The sequence below is a fragment of the Pipistrellus kuhlii genome, unplaced genomic scaffold (genome assembly GCF_014108245.1).
Source record: "Pipistrellus kuhlii isolate mPipKuh1 unplaced genomic scaffold, mPipKuh1.p scaffold_m20_p_20, whole genome shotgun sequence".
NCBI classification, from domain to species: domain Eukaryota; kingdom Metazoa; phylum Chordata; class Mammalia; order Chiroptera; family Vespertilionidae; genus Pipistrellus; species Pipistrellus kuhlii.
The window spans coordinates 19,103,000-19,123,371 of NW_023425516.1; the positions used below are offsets into that span (position 1 = coordinate 19,103,000).

Here is a 20,372-nt window from a genome sequence, read left to right on the forward strand (position 1 = left end):
CGGAGGAGAGTGTCAGAACCAACGGAACCAACGCTGCCAGTGCACAGACATCAAAGCTGCGCTCACACAGAGGCCGCGGGCCTGATAAAGATCCACCGCCAGGCCAAGCATTCAGTGGCTGGGGCCAAGTTGCCTGGAGACTGCGACATCTGCATTGGAGACAGCCACCAGTATGCATCTGCCTGCGAACCAGCCACCCGTCCAAGGCCCAGCGGCAAACCCTCAGAAGACCTGCCTCGGTTAATGAGAAAGCAGATCCTGAGCATCCGAGATGCAGGCGGTGTTGAGTTCCAAGAACACCTGGTAGAGAGTGGGCTTGCTGAGTGTCAGAGTCTAAGGTAAGGTGACCAGACGTCCCACTTTGGGCGGGACAGTCCCGACTTTTAACAATTTGTCCCGTGTCCCGCAGCGTTTTAAAAAAGTCCCGGAAAAATCGGGACTTATTTATTTATTTAAATATATTTTATTGATTTTTTACAGAGAAGAAGAGAGAGAGACAGAGAGCTAGAAATGTCGATGAGAGAGAAACATCGACCAGCTGCCTCTTGCACACCCCCCACCGGGGATGTGCCCGCAACCAACGTACATGCCCTTGACCGGAATCGAACCCAGGACCTTTCAGTCCGCAGACCGACGCTCTACCGCTGGGCCAAACCGGTTTCGGCTCGGAACTTTTTTAAAACACTGCGGGACAAATTATTAGAAATCGGGACTGTCCCGCCAAAAGCGGGACATCTGGTCGCTTTAGTCTAAGGGGACCAGGTGGCCAGGAGGGACAGTCTGGGCGTGGAGTCCAGGGCCCAGGGCATTTGACGTTAACCCCGGGGGCAAAAGGCTGCTCCTTTTTAGGTTAATCAGCAAACATCTCTTGGCCTTTTACCCTGCGGCAGGCCCTTTGCTGGGTGCTGGGGACCCAGCAGGAAAGAAGTCTGGCCCATTGGCTGCCCTCCGGTGAGAGAGGCACTTTGAAGTCAACAATGACAGTGTGACGTCATAAGAGCCGCCATGGTGGGCGCAGAGTCAGGCCACCGGCGCTGTAAGGCACAGGGGGAATAAGACCTGCGCCAGGTGAAAGGGTAGAGGCTGGCCTTTGCTGGTTGGTGTGGGGTCAGTAGGGCGTTCCTCCGTGGAAAGAAGGCAGGAAGTCTGAGAACTCAGCCTCGTTAGATTGGGAGCTGGAGTATCTCGTTTGTGAGAAGCAGTGGACGGTTACATCTTATCCTAAGAGCAGTACAGAGTCATTCAAGGAGCGTGCTACCCGTCCGATCGGGGACTTAGGACCCTGTCACTGAATGGAGACCGTCCTGGGGAGCAGGCGGGTGGGCTAGGGCAGACCCCCAAGGGAGCATGTTGTGAGTCACCCGAAAAGTGTGGGGTCCTGGCCAGGTGGCCGCAGAGGGGACGGACAAACAGTGGGTGGATCTGGAAGATGGAGTCAGCACAACGTGGTAAGCAGTTGAGTGTAGGGGTGAGGGCAGAGGGCTGCGGTGTGACCTCCCCACTCCATCCTCAGGAGGGGGACAGTTCCCTGGGGAGGGAGTCCAGCTTGGAGGAAGGTCAGGGTTATGTGAAGGGAAAGCCCATGGCATCCATATCGGCCTGCCACCTTGGCTCACACTGTGGGAAGCACATCAGAGGAGAGCCATAAGGAAACTGGTTGGATAAGAAGGGGAGAGACTTCTCAGCACACTCATTGCTGAGCCAGATCTCTCCCTGCAGGACGGCAGGGGTGTGTGTGACACAGACACTTCTAGAAGGTCCTGGCTTGTATATTTTTCCCAGGGTCCCCAGCACACAGTTGGCCCTCTTAACTACTTGGCAGATGGAGCTGTGTGGTGGAGTGTTCTAATAACAGTAACCATCGTGTTCAAATGGTGATGCATATATTCTTTATACACTGTTTTCCAGATCAAAATGTAGGTCTCCGTCACATCCCTGTCTTCCCTACCTGAGAGCTACAGCAAGGGAGGGATTGGGGGGTGATTCTTCTCTAACCTTAGTGTACCATGGAGCACATGCATTGGGTCCCAAAAACGTCTCCCATGTGGGGTAGGGTGTTGACAGGAGTTGCTATTAAAAGCATGTGTCCCCCAAAATTGGGGGTGCCAGATAGAAAGAGCCTTTAGGGTACCAACGTGCTACGTGTCAAGATAACAATTCGAGAACGTTCAACATTTCTCGAAGGAGGCTAACCAAGAACATCTGTCATTACTTGAGGTAAAGCTCCTATAGAGATGTGGGCTCAGTGACCCAGGGCTGTCATCTCTCACTCATATGCCCATGGACGAAGCTCTCAGGCTATCCCTGTGAGAGGTCTGCCACCCTGCTGCTCACTGCCGAATGTATCCCCAGGGCCTAGCGCTCACAGTAACTGGTTAATTACTATTGCTCCATAAATTCATAAGTGGTACTGCACCTAGAATTAGACTCCGTTCCCGCCTACTATGCTAATTGGTTTAGGGTAGACAGTCCCAGGGCAGCCTGCTTTGGTAGGCTTCATGGGGCACACAGACTGGTCAGTAAGAGCTAGCTGCCTCCCGACTCCATTAGAGCGGAGGGCAAGCTAGCCTAGCTCCAGGTGAGGCATTCAAGATGTCTCTGCCCTTTGACTTGAGCAAGACACCCCTTGTGGCTATTTGTTTTAAGGATGGATGCCACCAGAAGGTAAGTGTGAGAATAGAAATACGGCGCTGTTCATAACAGTGAACAGTTAGGTCACCAGGGCAGTACTGCGTGATGGAGTTACCTTTGCCTTTTCTATAACTCGGACCACGTCATCCACTCCTTTCACTTGTACCATTCCATCACATAAAGTCATCTGGTACAAAAGAAAAAAGGAGTTAGAAATCCTCTAATGCCTTCGAAAGGAAAGTCTTAAACTCTGGTACAACCATATAATGGAGTAATATGTGTAGCTGGTAAGTAGGAACATTTTTCTACATCAATATTGTTGAATAAATTGTTAATGGGGGAAATAAAGTACAGGACAGTATATACAGAGGACATGTTTAGTCATCTCTTGGGTTACTTCCTACTAAGGTGGTATTTTGTCAAAATTTTCTTACAATAAAGATCAGACACAGGGGACGACATATCCAGTGCCTGACAAAGAAACGGGTAACAGGTGGAAAATGGAGTGTGTGTCCAGGGCCTCTGAGGAGGGAGTATATCATGGGACCAAACCCAAAACCAAGGCTCAGTAGACCGAGAGAGTGCCAGATCCATTCCTGATTGGAATTCCTGAATTTAATGAACACTGATTTAGTCTCTAGACTAAGTTTTCCCATCTGCAAGGTAGTAACAGGAATATTCTCAGCAGAATGCCCCATTCACGTCTGGAAATTTAAGAATCAGCCAGCCCAGGCCAGCCCAGCCAGTGTTGCCCAATGGTTGAGCGTCGACCCATAAACCGGAAGGTGATGGTTCAATCCCCGATCAGGGCACATGCCTGGGTTGTGGGCTCAGTCCCTGGTGGGGACGAGAAGGAGACAGCCAATCAATGTTTTCCTCTCACTGATTTCTATTCCTCTTCCTTTCTCTCTCTTAAATCAATAAAAACATATTTTTTTAAAAAAGAATCAAATTGAGCCAAAACCGGTTTTGGCTCAGTGGACAGAGCGTCGGCCTGCGGACTGAAAGGTCCCAGGTTCGATTCCGGTCAAGGGCATGTACATTGGTTGCGGACACCTCCCCAATAATGGGTTTGCTGGAGGCAGCTGATTGATGTTTCTCTCTCCTCGATGTTTCTAACTCTATCCCTCCCCCTTCCTCTCTGTAAAAAAATCAATGAAATATATTTTTAAAAAATAAAGTAAAATAAAATAATCAGCTGGATAGAAGCTCTTTCTTAGGGGAAAAGCACATCCACACTCAGGGAGCAGTACCCCAAGAGTGGGGTGAACACGCATTGACTGTCTGTAGGAGCCTTCAGTGGCAATAAGTGCCAGCCACGTAGGACCCCGTCCTCCAGGGGTTGGAATTGTGCTCTTGACGAGCCTCCCTGTGCAGATGTTTGATCCTCCTCTCGGTGGCTGTGGGCATTGTCTAGCCCCGGGTCTTGCTAATAAAGGTAAATAAAGAACCCTTTTATTCCGCCTTCTGCTGTGGGGCTTCTGGTCAGCCCGCTGGCTGGTGCGGACCTGCCCGCCCGATCAAAGCGGCAAAGCTGATGACAGATGCCACAAATACCTGTGTGGGTGGGGTCGAGGGGAAGGGCATGCGGAGGTCAGCAAGGCAAGGCCTTGGGCTGCTTCTGGGAGGACTTGCCAAGACGTCCCACCTGTTTGCCGCTGCTCACACCCTCCTCGCGCTCTTCGTTAACCATTCCCTTCTGTGTGCGGGCCAGGCCACTGCCCTGTGCCGCCGCCGCCCGTTCACCCATGACCTTCGCCTTGCGCCAGCCACCAGGGCATCTTGCCCGTCTTTGAATTTTGAGAATTTGGGGTGTTACAAAGATCGGGTTTCTGGCATTCAGAATCTACCAACTGTGGTGGAGATTGGTTTTAAAATGGTCTCACCCAGCTGGGCTAGGTAAAACGGTAAACGATCTAAGATTAGGAAGATTGTTGGTTGAAGGTAGCCGTTGGCAAACTCATTAGTCCACAGAGCCACATACCAACAGCACAACAATTGAAATTTCTTTGGAGAGCCAAAATTTTTAAACTTACACTTCTCCTAACGCCACTTCTTCAACATAGGCTCGCCCAGGCCGTGCATGGTATTTTGTGGAAGAGCCACCCTGAAGGGGCCAAAGAGCCGCATGTGGCTCTCGAGCCGCAGTTCGCCTACCACAGTTTAAAGGTTTAAGGAATATGGGTCGTCAGTCACACCAAAAAACGTGGCGGGGGGAAGGGGGAGTGTGGCCAAGCAGTGTCCTGTGTTTTTAAATTTGCTGTGGGAATAGCGTAATAAACGTGTCATCTTCTAAACAGGATTCTTTGTGGCCCCTTTTAAATCCGGAGCCCGTTCCTAACTGGCAAGTTCCCCGTTAGGACCCTGCTCGGTCCTGGTATACGCAGGAAATAGGCCTAATTTAAAAGCAGCTTCCATTAAACATGACTTTTAACGTTAAGTCAACTGTGAGAACGATCATTTTCTCAAACTAAATATTTGTGCTTGGATCCCGTGCGTGAGCCTGGTTGTTTCTGAGGTTAGGCTATAAATGGGACTTTAAGCGCCTTAATATCGAGCGGCTCTACTTCAAAGCAGAAGCCAGGAGCCTGGCCAGCCCTCCTGGATGATGTTGGAAATGTCTCTTTAAGAGTGCCTGCCCGCGTGGGTCACCACCGCACCTCCAAAGCCCCGGGTCTGCCACGCTCCTGGGGCGCGGGGACGCCTCCACGGCTCCCGTGGCCCCCGCCTTGCAGGCTCCCGCCTGCAGCCCTTAGCCTCTCTCTCCAGGTGTGCCAGCATCAAAGCGGGGGTGCTCCCGATCGATCGAGATGCTTCTGAAGGCTCACTGCCCTCGGGTGCTGTTTGATGCGTTTGATCGTGGAATGAAAGCCAAGTGCAGGAGTGAGAGGTCCTGTTGATTACCTCGTATTCCGCACGCTGTTCCCCCAGGCGCCTCGACATCTTGGGGGAGAGCGTGCAAGACGGGGACCCCGCCTGGGCAGAAGACACGAGCACTGGCTGACGGGTCCTCGGGCAGAGGAGTCTGGGCCATCATGCCCTCTCCTGCTTCCCCCATTGCTCTGGACAGCCCGTTGCGTGTCCAGGATTGGAACTGGGCCCTAGCGGGTTTGGCTCCGTGGATAGGCCATCATCGGCCTGCAGACTGAAGGGTCCCTGGTTCGATTCCGGTCAAGGGCACATGCCTGGGTTGTGGGTTCAATCTCTAGTAGAGCCGGGAAGAGCTCCTTAAGGGTCACTCCTGACTGCAGCGTGTGTGTGTGTGTGTGTGTGTGTGTGTGTGTGTGTGTGTGTGATATTGGGGTGTGGGGGTGTGGACAAGTAGCAGAGGAGACTGGATGCATTCAAATACACGGAGTCTCAGATCAGCAAGAAAGAGTCCCGAGCAGAACTAGGACAGCTTCGGCAGCGCGGCACCCAGAGTGCCGGAGTGTGAAGCTGCAGAGGATTTGGCGGTATCCCTGAGGATTTCCCTGTCCTGCCCGGTTAGTGCGAGGCACAGGGAATGGACTTGTTCTGAAAAGGTGGGCTACGTCTGCCCTCTAGTGGGCATTGGCCTACTTCATCCATTGGGTCCAGCGTTGCTTTCTTGTGCTGCCGCTCTATGGGGTGATTATTCTTTCTATCTATAAGGTTTGTTTGTTTTTAATCTATTAAAACAGCATTTTAATAAATTAAAATTTGGAGATTTTGGAGAGAGGGAGAGAAACATTGACTTACTGTTCCACTTCTTTCTGTATTCATCAGTTGATGCTTCTATGTGCCCTGAATCTTCTAGGAGGTCCTTCCACGCCCCTCTCCCCGCCATGTTAGAGATTGTCTTACTTCCCTAACAAGGTTCAGATTCCTAAATGCCGAGATTATGTTTTATGTCTTTTTCTTCTATAGCGTCTACCCATTGTCCACTTAGCTGGACATAAAATTTAAAGCTCCATTCGGATGGAAAAGGAATTATTTAAAAAAAAAAAAAAAAAAAACCTCGGCACTTCTCATTTGTTCCTAAGACATTCCAATCTCATCGCGCCGATCAATAGTTTCCCAGGTAGTTAAGTCATCAGGACCCCTCCGAAAACGTTCGGAGCTGCTTCCTGGGCCTCCCTCCAGCCCAGCTGAATCAGGCTGTGTGGTTGGAGCCAGGAAATCTGCTTTACAAACTTCCCAAGTGGTTTCTGATGTGCGGCCAGGTTTGGCAGCCAACGGCTCCAAATCCCCATTTACGACGGTTTCTCCTCGCTTCTCGCTCGGACGGCGTCTCCCGAGGTCTCCGGCCGGTGCCCGTTATTAAAACGGACCCTCTTGAGGCGCCTCCAGCTGCCGCGCCGCGCCGGGCGACCTGGCGAGGAGAAGGACCACAAGAGAGGGACCAGAGGCATTTGCTCCGGTTGCCAGCGGCTCTGTGCTCACAGCAGAAAATCCCGAAACCAGCACCTTTCTGCTGACGGGGCAGGTCCTTGGTCGGGAGTGTGTGCTGCGTGTTGAGGTTGGACGGGGAGACAGAGGTTGATTGAGTACCCCGTGTGTTTTTTTTTTCATCTTCACCCAGCCTAACGCATCTTGTTCTCAAGGTGGGTGGCATGGCCCCTGTGTACACAGAGAGGAAAGGTCAGAGGCCCAGAATGCCAACCTGCTCTGTTTCCTTCTGCCAGGCCAAGCGCGCCGTGCAGCGGGGAGCCACCGCCGTCATCTTCGACGTGTCTGAAAACCCCGAGGCTATCGACCAGGTAACCCCTCGGACCCTGCCCCTGCCCCTGCCCCCGCCGGCACGCCCCCTCCCCAGAGAGGCACCGCCTTTGGGTAGCCTGGCTTGTCAGTCATGTCGGCTCATCTCGGGGCCTTGGCGTTGTCTGCTGATGTTAGCTGTTTGCGCTTGGACATTACACTCAAGGCAAGACTATGGAGAGGGGTGAAGAGCCAGGAGAGTTGGGACACAGGGGCCATTTCCCAAGATCCTCTGGGCCTTCAGTCTGCCCGGTCCCGCCTAGGACAAGCCTCAGCCTCAGTCTTGCCATCTGGGAGCTCCAATGAGTGATGCTTGAGGAGTTGGGTGATTTCCAAACTGGTGTTTTGTGTTCTTTTCCTCCAGCCTTCTCTCTCTCTCTCTCTCTCTCTCTCTCTCTCTCTCTCTCTCTTTCTCTCTCTCTCTCTCTGCCCCCTGCTTCTTACAGTAAGCACATCTTCTAACCGGGAGCATCTCTTCTTCCTTAGCTAAACCAGGGCCAGGAAGACCCGCTCAAGAGGCCAGTGGTGTACGTGAAGGGCGCGGACGCCATCAAGCTGATGAACATCGTCAACAAGCAGAAAGTGGCTCGCGCGAGGATCCAGCACCGGCCCCCTCGAGTGAGCCTCCCCCCGGCCTCCACGCCGGCCCCGGCTCTGCTGCCGCCTGAGCCCTCATCCCCGTTAGCTCTGGGCTCTCACTCCTGTCTTCTTTCCGGTCAAACGCTGCTGCACCCCCGGTTCCTGCAGAGCAGTGGTCGGCAAACTGCGGCTCGGGAGAGGCGGTTTGCGGCTCTGTGGACTGATGAGTGTGCCGACCACTGCCGTGGAGTACCGGGTGCATGCTCCTATAGAGGGGATTGGGAAAGCCCTACCAGAAATAGCCGAATCGTGCCAGGATCGGGCTGGTCACTCCCACCCAGCGTTCCCTCTTGGGAAATTCCTCTCTCTCTTCTGGCCCGTCTCCCTCCGAGAGGCTGGCTGAGGAGGACTGAGGGGAGGAATGCTCAGCCCTGAGCTTACCATGCCTCCTTCTCCCGTGGGGTCAGTAGCATTATTAAAACCCCCGATACCGATTCTGGAAAGTTCGCTATCAACTGGGATTGAAGTTTATGACTTGTAGGTGGCTGATGAATAATATGTAAGGCTTCCCCTAAGGGTGTTGACACTGCTGACCATCTTGTCTGGCATCTTCTGCCTAAACTTCTGAAGATTCTAAGGACCTGAAACAGGTGCCCCATATCTGGTTTATTTCCTTCTCGCAAATATTGGGATACTCACCTTAGGATGGCTCTTTTCCATGCCCATCATGTCTGGACACCTGCAGCATTCAATTAGCAAAACTCTATTCCTAGTGACTAAAGGCATGTCCTAGATAAGGTGGCTGCAAGGTCTTAGGAGGCAGTGAGACGTGAGGAAAAGGTTAGAACTAAAGCCAGAGGGAGTTTGCAGAAGAGCTGACATGCTGGCTTCTTTTTTGAAGGGAAAAAAAAGAGCACTTTGGTAAATATGACTCATGGTAGTGGAAGCTGATATTTGTGGAAGCAGCGTACAATTTTCTGAGTTGTTGTAAACCATTAATTACATGGTTAGTAATCACTGTTCCCTCAAAACATGACACTCATTCCTTTGTCCCCAAAATGTGATATTTGTGTTTATCTGGAAGGGCCTCTCCTACCGGTTAGAGCGAACTTTGCACCATTCCCCTGGGAGCGAGTCTCTATGAACTGTTAGGAGACCTGGCTGAGGCCGCCCCCTGGCGACCCTGGAGGGTACTGCCAGGCCTGAATAGCATCCTGCGAGCCTGTTAGCAGAAGCCCAGGTGTTCCCTGCAAATGGGGCAGGAGGGGGGCGGGGAATGCGCCCCAGTTGCCCCATCCTCATTCCGACTTGAGCTGAACCTCAGGCCGAAGGGCGCGGTGACTCACTGTGTCTGTTCTGTTCCAGCAACCCACGGAGTACTTCGACATGGGCATTTTCCTGGCTTTCTTTGTCGTGGTCTCCCTGGTCTGCCTCATCCTCCTGGTCAAGATCAAGCTGAAGCAGCGCCGCAGTCAGGTAACGCCTCAAGCAGCCCGCGCCCGCGGTGCCCGCCACCTGCCCGCTCCCAGGGGCCCGGAACTAGCGCAGGCAGAAAAGCTGGCACCAAGCTCACAGCGCCGAGTCTTCTCTGTTCTAGAAGGCCCGGTCCTGCGGAGGCCGAGCGTTAGGGGTGTTGCCAGCCTGGGCGTTTTCCCAAAGAAACGTTTAAATGTCCTTGTGGAGCCAAAACTGGTTTGACTCAGTGGATAGAGCGTAGGTCTGCAGACTGAAGGGTCCCGGGTTCGATTCCGGTCAAGGACATGTACATTGGTTGCGGTAGGGGGTGTGCAGGAGGCAGCTGATAGATATTTCTCTCTCATCGATGTTTCTGACTCTGTCGCTCTCTCTTCCTCTCTGTAAGAAAAAAAAAAAAAATCAATAAAATATATATTAAAAAGTTTAATAAATGTTCATGTGGAACCCAGAGCCTCGATCTGGGCAGCAGCAGCAGCAGCATCACCCGGGAGCTCGGTAAAAATGCAGGGTCTCAGGCCCCGCCTGCTGAATCTAAGTCGCATCTACCTCGCTTCCCAGGTCATTCTCGATAAACAGAGTGGCGCTCCGGTGCCCCAGCTGGCGCAGGCTGTGTGGGAGGGGTTTGGGGTGGAAGGCGATGAGGGGGCTAAGCGGGAATCTTGGCTCTCGCGTGGGTAGCAGCGTGCTGTCTCGGGGAGCGATGGGGGTCCTCGGCAGGCGGTCTGCTGAGAGGAGCATCGCCACGTTCTCGGTAGAACAGCGGCCGGTGTTTGTTTGCCGAGCACGTCTGATTTGCCAGGGGCGCCGAGCCCTCGCGCGCACTCTCGTTTGCCCCAGAACTTCCTTCAGGGTAAAGGGCAGGAACCCTGGCACAGAGCTGGCCAAGTCCTCGAAGTAGACCCTCTGCGGGTCCTTCCGCGGGGAGAAGCCTGGCTGCTGTCAGGGACACTCAGGAGGCTGGCACATCTGGGCCGCGGCCATCTGAGTCTTCAGTGACTTTCCCCAAAGTCTGCCCTGGCCCAAGAGAGACCGGCCCTTCCCCGTCCTGGTTTACCGCGCGCCGAGGCCCTGGGGTGACTCCCACCGTCCACACGTGCCAGACCCTAACGCGGGCCGCCCTCTGCCACGCAGAACTCCGTGAACAGGCTGGCCGTGCAGGCGCTGGAGAAGATGGAGACCAGGAAGTTCAACTCCAAGAGCAAGGGGCGCCGGGAGGGGAGCTGCGGAGCCCTGGACACGCTCAGCAGCAGCTCCACGTCCGACTGCGCCATCTGCCTGGAGAAGTACATCGACGGAGAGGTACCGGCAGAGCCGGGCCCCCGGGGTGGGTCAGGGGTCAGCAGAGGAGCGCAGGACTTCAAGGGCCAGGGTCCCGTGCCTCTTCCCACGGCTTCGCAGGAGCAGAAGGGCTTTGAGGTCTAGGTCTCCAGGGGATGCTGGCCTGACGCCTCTAACTGCCGTTTGCCCCTGGAAGGGGGTGGCCACGGACAGGGACACGCTCTCCGGAGAATCCCGCTGAGTGTAGGTGATCAGGAAGCTGGTCAGAAACACGTGGGCGGCCAGCCCTGGCCGGTTGCAGCGTCATCCCATGCACCGGAAGGTGCGATGCGTCTTTTTCCCATCGGTGTTTCTCTCTCGCTCCCTCTCCCTCCCTCTTCCTCTAAAATCATTCTTTTTGTTTTAAAGAAATATATGGGAGGCCAAGGAAATGTCTGGTTTTAAGAACATTCGCACATGTTTGACTTTAGAATTGCTCTTTGGAAAATTCGGAGGCCTAACTTGATACAGATCTCCCCTACAAAGCTGTGCGGAACCTCCGGCGTTTTTCACTTAGGGAGACAAGGGGTACGATGCCCCCCCTTCCCCTCCAAGCTTTTCATCCTGAACGTCTCAGACCTTCAGGAAAGTTACCTGAATCCTGCAGAGCGTCTCGCGCCGTTCACCGGCCCCTCCCCGCCCCCGCCTTCAGGCCGTGTCTCCTCCCCTCCCCAGGAGCTGCGGGTCATCCCCTGCACACACCGCTTCCACCGGAAGTGCGTGGACCCCTGGCTGCTGCAGCACCACACCTGCCCCCACTGCCGGCACAACATCATCGGTAAGTGGCACCCGCCTCTGGCCTTGCCGAGGCGTCTCCGCTGCAGGCCGGTGAGCGAGCGAGACCAGCACCGCGCGGCCGCCCGGACTGGCAGGGGTGGTGGAGGTCACCGGGCCTGCACACGCTTGGCACGAGGCATCGCCCAGAGTTTTGAGTTTCTGCTTTCACACGAACCCGCGTCCTGGCCTGTCCAGGCCTCAGGCCCGCCATCTCCTTAAAGGGAATGACAGCCGAAACCGGTTTGGCTCAGTGGATAGAGCGTCGGCCTGCAGGACTGAAAGGTCCCAGGTTCGATTCCGGTCAAGGGCATGTACCTTGGTTGCGGGCACATCCCCAGTGGGGGGGTGTGCAGGAGGCAGCTGATCGATGTTTCTCTCTCATCGATGTTTCTAACTCTCTCTCCCTCTCCCTTCCTCTCTGTTAAAAAAAATCAATAAAATATATTTGAAAAATAAAAATAAAGGGAATAGCCGGGACCAGTTTGGCTCAATGGATAGAGCGTCGGCTTGGGGACTGAAGAGTCCCGGGTTCGATTCCAGTCAAGGGCATGTACCTTGGTTGTGGGTATATCCCAGTAGGGGGTATGCAAGAGGCAGCTGATCGATGACTCTCTCTCATCGATGTTTCTAACTCTCTATCTCTCCCTTCCTCTCTGTACAAAATCGATAAAATATATTTAAAAATAAAATAAAATAAAGGGAATGACAGCAGTGGTGCTTGCCTGTGCCCGGTACTGCGAAGTGTTCCCGGGCCTCAGGGATGGTGGCTGGGAGAGGCAGGGCCTCAGGGATGGTGGCTGGGAGAGGCAGGGCCTCAGGGATGGTGGCTGGGAGAGGCAGGGCCGTGAGGCCGCTGCTGTCACTGCGGTTCTGGGTGGTGGGTCTGGACCGCAGGCTGCGCTCCAGGTGGCTGTTTGGCCCTGAGGGACGGTGCCTGTCATCTCGGCAGCCCTGTTGCTCTCTGCATGCTCCTGCGGTGCCTTTGTTGGGCGGAGCCATGGGGAGGTGGGAGGTGACCGCCTCTCAGAGGAGCGGGTCACCCATTCTCTGCCAGCGAGGCCGGGTTCGGGGACAGCTTGGAGCAGAGCAGGGTCGTGACACGGGCACCGAGGTGTGTGACCAGCGCTGCTGCTCCGGCCTCCCGCCCTGATTCACAGGTCCCTCCCTCTAGCCCTGCTGACTCTGTTTCCCCCTCCTCTCCCCAGAGCAAAAGGGGAACCCCAGCGCCGTGTGCGTGGAGACGGGCAGCCTCGCCCGCAGCCGGCAGCAGCGGGTGATCCTGCCGGTGCACTACCCCGGCCGCGTGCACAGGACCAACGCCATCCCGGCCTACCCCACGAGGACGAGCATGGACTCGCACGGGAACCCCGTCACCCTGCTGACCGTGGACCGGCACGGCGAGCAGGGCCTCTACCCGCCCCAGGCCCCCGCCTACATCCGCGGCTGCCCGCCCCTCCCCCAGGACCACCCGCTGGCCCCGCACCGCTGCGGCCTGGAGCACCGAGCCTACTCCCCGGCCCACCCCTTCCGCCGGCCCAAGTTCAGCGGCCGCAGCTTCTCCAAGGCAGCTTGCTTCTCCCAGTACGAGACCATGTACCAGCACTACTACTTCCAGGGCCTCAGCTACCCGGAGCAGGAGGGCCCGGCCCCGCCCGGCCTGGTCCCCCGGGGCCCGGCCCGCGCCTTCGCCCCGGGCGGCGGCGGCAGCGGCCTGCGCTTCCCCCCGCTGGTGCACATGGCGCCGGCCGCCCACCTGGACAGCGGCAGCGCCTCCAGCTTCAGCTGCTACCACGGCCACCGCTCCGTGTGCAGCGGCTACCTGGCCGACTGCCCGGGCAGCGACAGCAGCAGCAGCTCCTCCGGCCAGTGCCACTGCTCCTCCAGCGACTCGGTGGTGGACTGCACCGAGGTCAGCAACCAGGGCGTGTACGGGAGCTGCTCCACCTTCCGCAGCTCGCTCAGCAGCGACTACGACCCCTTCATCTACCGCAGCCGGAGCCCCTGCCGCGCCGGCGAGCTGGGGGGCGCGGGCGGCGCGGGCCGGGGGCCCTCCGTGCACCCCGAGGGCTCCCCGCCGCCGCCCGAGGAGCTCCCCGCGGCGGCCCACGGCCACGGCCACGGCGCCGGGCGGGGGGAGCCCTGGCCCGGCCCCGCCTCGCCCTCCGGGGACCAGCTGTCCACCTGCAGCCTGGACATGAACTACAGCAGCAGCTCCTCCCTGGAGCACAGGGGGCCCAACAGCTCTACCTCAGACGTGGGGCTCGAGGCCCCTGGGGCCGCCCCGGACCCCAGGAGGACCTGGACGGGGAGCCGCGAGGGGCCGCCGTGTGCCTGCTGCCGCGAGCCCCCGCCCTCCGCGCCCTCCGCGCCCTCCGCGCCCTCCGCGCCCGAGCCCGGCGGGGGAGCGGCCGCGGGCAGCACCTTGCTCTTGGGCGCCCCCCTCTGGGAGGGCCGTGGCCCCGCAGGCGTGGAGCCGCCGCCGCCCCCGGGGAGCTCCCAGGGCCCGCACGGCCTCCACCCGGACCACCTGCCCAGGACAGACGGGGCGACACCGGAGGGCCTGCCCTGCTGCTTCTATGAAGAGACGCAGGTGGCCCGCGGCGGCTGCTACCCCGAGGACTGCTCGGTGAGCGTGCAGTACGCGCTCGCCCAGGAGCCCCCGCCCAGCTGCGCCCCGGGGGCCCGGGACCCGAGCCAGCGCATCCCCATCATTCCAGAGGATGTGGACTGTGACCTGGGCCCGCCCTCGGACTGCCTCAGCCCCTGGGGCGGGACGCCGGGCCCCAGCCCCCCGCAGCCCCACAGGCGCCCGGGAGCGGCCCGGGAGGAGGAGGGGGTCCTGTGCCGCCAGCCCCGGGCCCCGCCGCCCCCCGCCCGCCCCCCGGACACTCAGGAGCCCAGCGCCACGGCCGCTGAGGCCGCAGGTGAGAGCGGGTGACGGGCGGCCGGGGCCGGCTCCTCTCCTCTCCTCTCCTCTCTCCGCGGTCATTTTCTAAAGGGCTCCATCTGTGCCTGGTAACTTCCGGTGTTACCCCCAACTCAGCCTTCCCCGAGTGCCAGGCCCACCGGGCCCTTTGCTCCCATCATGCCTCCCCCTAGATGCCACGCAAGCACCCCCAACCTCTCAGGTTTCTCCTGCACCCCCTCCTCCCAGGTTCCCCACCCAAAACCCCAGCACCATCTAACCCTGAGCCCGCCCTGCCCCTCACCCTTGTGTCCTGGGCTTCTCTACCCGGGAGCATCGTCCAGAAAATTGAATTCCCAGAAGAATGAAACGTAGCGAAAGACACGTCAAGTCCAAGTCCAGAATTCTTACTAGATTCAGCCGACCTCACCAGATTGCTGTAACGTTCCCAAACGTTCAGTCTGGGTAATAAACAGAGCAGTCCAGCACCTCAGAGCGGTCTCCTCTCACGGTCTTGCCTTCTATTCCACCTGGGAGCCGAATTGGTGTTTGGGGTTTTTTTTTTCTTCTTTTTTATAAATTTATTTTTGTTTTTTGAGAGAGAGAACCATCAGTCTGATGTCCCACTTACTTATGCATTGGTTGGTTGATTCTTGTGTGTAACCTTGGTGAATTGGAACGGAACTGGAACCCACTAAGCTGCCTGCCAGGGCCAGAGCGGTCCTTTGGAACATACGTCTGTGTATTGGCACTAGAAAGCCCTTTTGTGGCTTGCATGACCTTTAGAGTTTTGGAAACGTAGCTAGCCCCCCTGTGACCTCCATCCTGTTCCCCCGACATCCCTCCGGCTCCTTCTAGCCTCTGGGCCTCTCCGCTGCCTCCGCCCCAGATCTCAGCCTAAACGCCTCCCTCCGGCGACCTCTGAGCGCTCCCACTCTGGTTCCTCTCCAGGTCAGCACAGCTCCCATCGCTTCGTGTTGACGGGGCTTAAGGGGTGTATTTGCAACAGTGCCTTATGCACATCTTCTCAACATTGCGTTTTCATGCTGCCTAAGGGCTTCCAGAAGGTTCTGTAGGTCCAGGTGAGGGAGGCTGGCTCCCTAGGAGACACCTGTGCTCAGCACAGCATGAGGAGCTCTGCTTAATTAAGCCTTTTACCGTGCGCAGGGTCCGCCCAGTGCCGGGAGCTGTGGCTTCTGAGAGCCCCCGGAGCCAGGGGTGGGCACCGAGTCCCCGCGGCCCCCGTGCATTGTGCCCGAGACCCGCGGCGCCAGCTCCTCCCTGACGCTCTTCTCTCTCCCCCAGGACAGAGATCTCGGCCCGCAGACAGCGGCAGCACAGGCGCCTGAGCCCGGGAGGCCCTCTGTGGACATGGGAACTGTACGGAGACTCCAAACTCTTGATTTCTTCAGAAAAAAAAAGAAAAATAATTTTTTTTTTTTATAGCTCTGACAAACACACAAAAGTGGTAATAAAGAGAGCCCTCCTCAACCCAAAATGTGAGCCGCCTGTGGCAAGCCCCCCCCCCTCCCCTCCCATTAACAAACCGACAGACGAAATTCTCCGAGTCTTTGCCTCTTTTGATAACATGTTACTCTGTTTTGTAAAGTGTGTGTGCTTGGGGTTCCGAGGTGTGTGGGATTGAGTTCTCGGCTTTTGTTGTTGTTTTTTTTCTTTCTCCTTTTTTTAAAGATATTTTATGTAAATGTACAAAGTTATTTAAATATATATATTTTAAAGAACCCTAACCGCCAACTTTTGCTGAAAAAAAAAGAAAAAGAAAGGAATCACTGCTGCATTAATGGAACCACATCGTGTGTAGATACTGTTGTCTCCTGGAGGGAGCTCAGGCCTTTGAAAAAGCTCAGGGCTACGCCTGCCTTAGAAAACGAACCAGAAACTTGAAGTAAAGCTCGTCGATATGGGTACAAACTCTGAGGAACGATGCAATGCCGCCTCTTTCTCGTGGCAGATCCCATGGGGTGTGTACAGATCGTCAGGTCTCCGAAGCCATAGTCCTCCCCCCCCCCTACCCCCCACCCCTCGCCGGCAGCCGCTGGGAGCCGCTGGGAATGAATGGGGCAGAAGGCCGGCCACTGCGGAAGCCCCGGGTGCGACAGGGATGATTCTGCCCGGTGTCCTCAGTCCGTCCCCTGGAGTCCTCCCGAGGCAGAGGGCAGAGTTCACGGTCATGATCTCGGGCTTCCTGCTGCCTTCTGCAGAAACGATCGGCGGGGCGAGCGGGGACCAACCCCAGGAGGAGCGTAGTTCGCGGCTTTGGTGTCTGGAGGGGCCGGGGACTGAGAGGTGATGGAGCCGCCTTCCGGGGGCGCCTTCCGGGGGCGCGTGGCCAGGACCCCGTGGGGCTCCCCTAAGCTCTGGACGGCAGGGTTCCCATCCCATTTCCCACCGGAAGTGCCGCTTCGGGGTTCTCCGGCCTCTGCTCTTCTCGCCTGCCAATGTCTACCATCCTTCCTGCCTAATGCACTATGACCTATTGATTCTCCGTGAGACAGAGAGAAAGAGACTATCAGATAGTTTAGACCCAAAGGGTAGGTCTTTGTATATTTTTTCAGCCTTTAGTAGTTGTTTTTTTTTTTTTTTAAAAAAAAAAAAAAAAAAAAGAGGGAGGGAGAGCTTGAAAACCCAACCCGTTTTTGAAAAGATTGTTTCCATTATAAAGGGGAGAGTCTATTGAAAGCTGTTTCAGATCAGGGATTGATTGTCATCCTTTTTGTCCGATGTGTTTCTTATTCTTTAAAACAAAACTATTTTTAGGAGAAACCAATCACGCTCGCCCCGTGTTCACTGACTCTTCAGGTCACTCGGTTGCTCGCTAATCCAGCCGATGGTGAAAGAGGTACCCCGGGAGCTGGCCCCTGCAGGTGGGGACATTGAGGCCATCCTGGTTGCCAGGAGACCGTGATGACTCCTCTCCAGTGCTCGGCAGCCCCCGGGGCCAGACCAGAACATTCTGAACGAGCACCTCACCCTATCAGAATCCCTTTTTCTTAACATCCTCAGCCTGTGATAAGGGGATGCTCTCAACTCCAAGCCAGGCTTCCACAGAAGGCCATGCCAACATCCAATGATCCAGCCATTTGCCATTTAGGAACTCACACCCCTCCCCCCCAATTTGCCATTTGGTGAGATTTGTCCTCCAGCCTCTAAGGTGCAGGCCCTCGGGGTGGGGGTGGAGGGGGCGGGGGTTGCTCCCCACAGGCCTGTGCCCAGCACACCTGTTGGCGAGGGTGTGAGAAGCGCCAGAGCTGTTGACATGTGATCTGGGCCGCCTTTATTTCCCGGGCCAGGCCCAGCAGCTGCGGAGGACAACAGCTTGTGCATTACGTGGTTTGGGGGAGTTGGGTGGGAGGGATGGTGTGAGGGAGTGACTTTGAACATGAACTGCAAAGCGTAGCTCCTCGTTGTGGAGATTTTGTTGTTGTTGTTTGTGGTCTTATTTGTGTTTCATGCCTCTGAGTGCGTATGATCTTCCTTTTCCTGAAATCATACCCCCAGAGTGGCTGAAGCCCCAGCTGGGGGGAAAGAAAAAACAAAAACCACTCCTCCAGAGCCTTAAGCAATGAATAGACAGTCAAGAATGTAGTTCCAGTGGGGCTTATTCACACAAACGCGTCCAGTTGTTGGCCCGAGAGAACAATAACCATCGCTGACATAGAAAGAAGCACGTTCGATGTTGGTAGTCTGCGGGGTGGTAGAGACGGGGAAATGAAATTTTGAAGCTTTCAGCGTCAGCCCCTGCTTTAAATCTGTGTGGGCCCGTCGGACGGGCAGGGCCCCAGAATGGAGGAACCAACTAGAATAGCGTTGCGTCACCATTGCAATCAAAACGTCTTCCGTGACGCTGTAAGACTCCGCCACTGATAAAGGGCCGCTTTCAGTGATCGCTCTGTGGTGTGTAGAGCTGAGGGGGCTGTGGAAACTAGGGGGCGGGGAAGGGGGGCATCACATTTTCCACTGAGCACATCTGCCCCCACCCCCACCCCCACCCCTGCCAGGGTGTGGCCTTTGGATGTGGTTCCATGGCCCAGCCTCTGGGTGACAGCGGATGTGGACGGAAGAGCGCTAGAGCCAGTTCAAATGGTGGGGGGTGAGGGGAGTGTTGGGATTTCTGATCAGCAAGTACCTCTTTCTAGACACAGCCCCATACGCAGGTTCAGCTCAGTCTCTTCCCCTTTGCCTTCGAACCCAAGCCGTTTGTTCAAGCCCCGCCTGCTGTCCCACTGCTCAGACCCTCGTTTTTGTGCTGCTAGTTTCTACTCAAAAAAGTTCCTGCAGGACTAATTAATGCTTTTAAGATGAGGTCTAAAAAAAAAAAAAATAATGACTAATCAAGAGTGTTATTTTTTAAACAGAACTGCCTTTTTCTATTCTTTATATAAACTCTATTGTGTTGGGTCTAACAAGGCACTATTTTAAAATGTGTGTTGTGTGTTGTTGTTTTTTTTAATTTCTCCCATAGCACTTAAAAGATTTTGTAAAGACTTTGCTGTAAAGATTTTTGTAATAAAACGGTCTAAAGGGCTCCGTCTCCAACATTACCATTTTTTTTAAAATGTTTTAAAAAGGCTAGAAAACAACTTGTGTATATTCTGTATATGTATAGCAGCACATTTCATTTATGGAAATATGTTCTCAGAATATTTATTTACTAATATATTTATCTTAAGCCATGTCTTATGTTGAGCGTGTGACATTGTTGGAATAATCATTGAAAATGACTAACATGAGGCCCTGTAAATACATGATAATTGCACACAGATTTTACATATTTGCCGACCAAAAAGTGATTTAAAACGAGTTGTAGTCTTCTATGGTTTTGTAACAAATTGTACAAATGACTGTAAAAAAAAAAAAATACAATTTTATCAAGCACACATTCTATGTTGTCATCGCTCTGTTGGGTAAAGGTCTACACATTCCACAAAGGAGAAGTTTGCATGAAGCAGTGTCTTTTTAGTTGTTTTTATGGGGTTTGTTTTTTGTTGTTGTTGTTGTTGTTTTGGTTAATCTTCACCTGAGGGTAATTTTAGGGAGAGTGGAAGAGAGAGGGAAAGAGAGAAACATCGATGTGTCTCACATGGGTCAGTTGCTTCCTACACGAGCCCTCAACCAGGGCCAGGAAAGAGTCTGCAACCGAGGTACGTGCCCTTGACCAGGATTGAACCCAGGACCCTTTTGGCCCGCAGGCCGATGCTCTATCCACGGAGCCAAGGGGCCAGGGCCGAAGCAGCGCCTTGAACTTCAGCTCGCGGGTGGGAGCACCAGGCATTTCCTCTGCGGTTAACGTGGAGTTCGGGTGATTGGGGATTTCGGTGGCATCGTGGGACCATCTCCTTGAGGTGATGGTCGTTTCTCTGCTCTTCCCTGCAGGGGGGGCGGGGGGGAGGGACATGACGGTCCATCCTAGCAGTCCTCTCTTTAAAAACTGGGGACGTGCCCTAGCTGGTTTGGCTCGGTGGATAGAGCGTCAGCCTATGGACTGAAAGTTCCCAGGTTCGATTCCGGTCAAGGGCATGTACCTTGGTTGCGGGCACATCCCCAGTGGGGGGTATACAGGAGGCAGCTGATGGATGTTTCTCTCCCATTGATGTTCCTAACTCTCTATCCCTCTCCCTTCCTTCCTGTAAAAAAAAAAAAAAAAAAAAAAAAAAAAAAAAAAAAAAAAAAAAAATCAATAAAATATATATATATTTTTTAAAGTTGGGGACCTAGGCTGGATATAGACCATCGGCTTTATCTGCCGGGATCTTTCCCACCGGGAAGGCAGAGACCCGCAAACCCCAAGGGAAAGGGGCTTGTAGGGAAAAAGCCTCAATCCTCTAAGCCTCAAGTTGACCTGCTCATGAGATTGGAGGGGGGACCTCCGTCTGACATGAATCTGTACCCCTCTGCCACGTGCCCCAGGGAAGGTGGTTACGAATCTGGGGCGCGCTCGGAGGTCCCG

General features: G+C 55.1%; 1 protein-coding gene across 1 annotated transcript in view; it reads left to right on the forward strand.

Annotated features, from left to right (window-relative positions):
• ZNRF3 (zinc and ring finger 3) overlaps window positions 1–17,944 on the forward strand; it is a 125,546-nt gene extending 107,602 nt beyond the window's left edge. The window contains exons 3-9 of the mRNA XM_036449037.2: window positions 7,278–7,352; window positions 7,837–7,968; window positions 9,295–9,405; window positions 10,537–10,704; window positions 11,398–11,500; window positions 12,705–14,423; window positions 15,710–17,944. Coding sequence (XP_036304930.1) covers window positions 7,278–7,352; window positions 7,837–7,968; window positions 9,295–9,405; window positions 10,537–10,704; window positions 11,398–11,500; window positions 12,705–14,423; window positions 15,710–15,753 — 2,352 coding nt within the window. The 3' untranslated portion in view covers window positions 15,754–17,944. The remainder of the gene's footprint in view (window positions 1–7,277; window positions 7,353–7,836; window positions 7,969–9,294; window positions 9,406–10,536; window positions 10,705–11,397; window positions 11,501–12,704; window positions 14,424–15,709) is intronic.
• The last annotated feature ends 2,428 nt before the right edge of the window (window positions 17,945–20,372 follow it).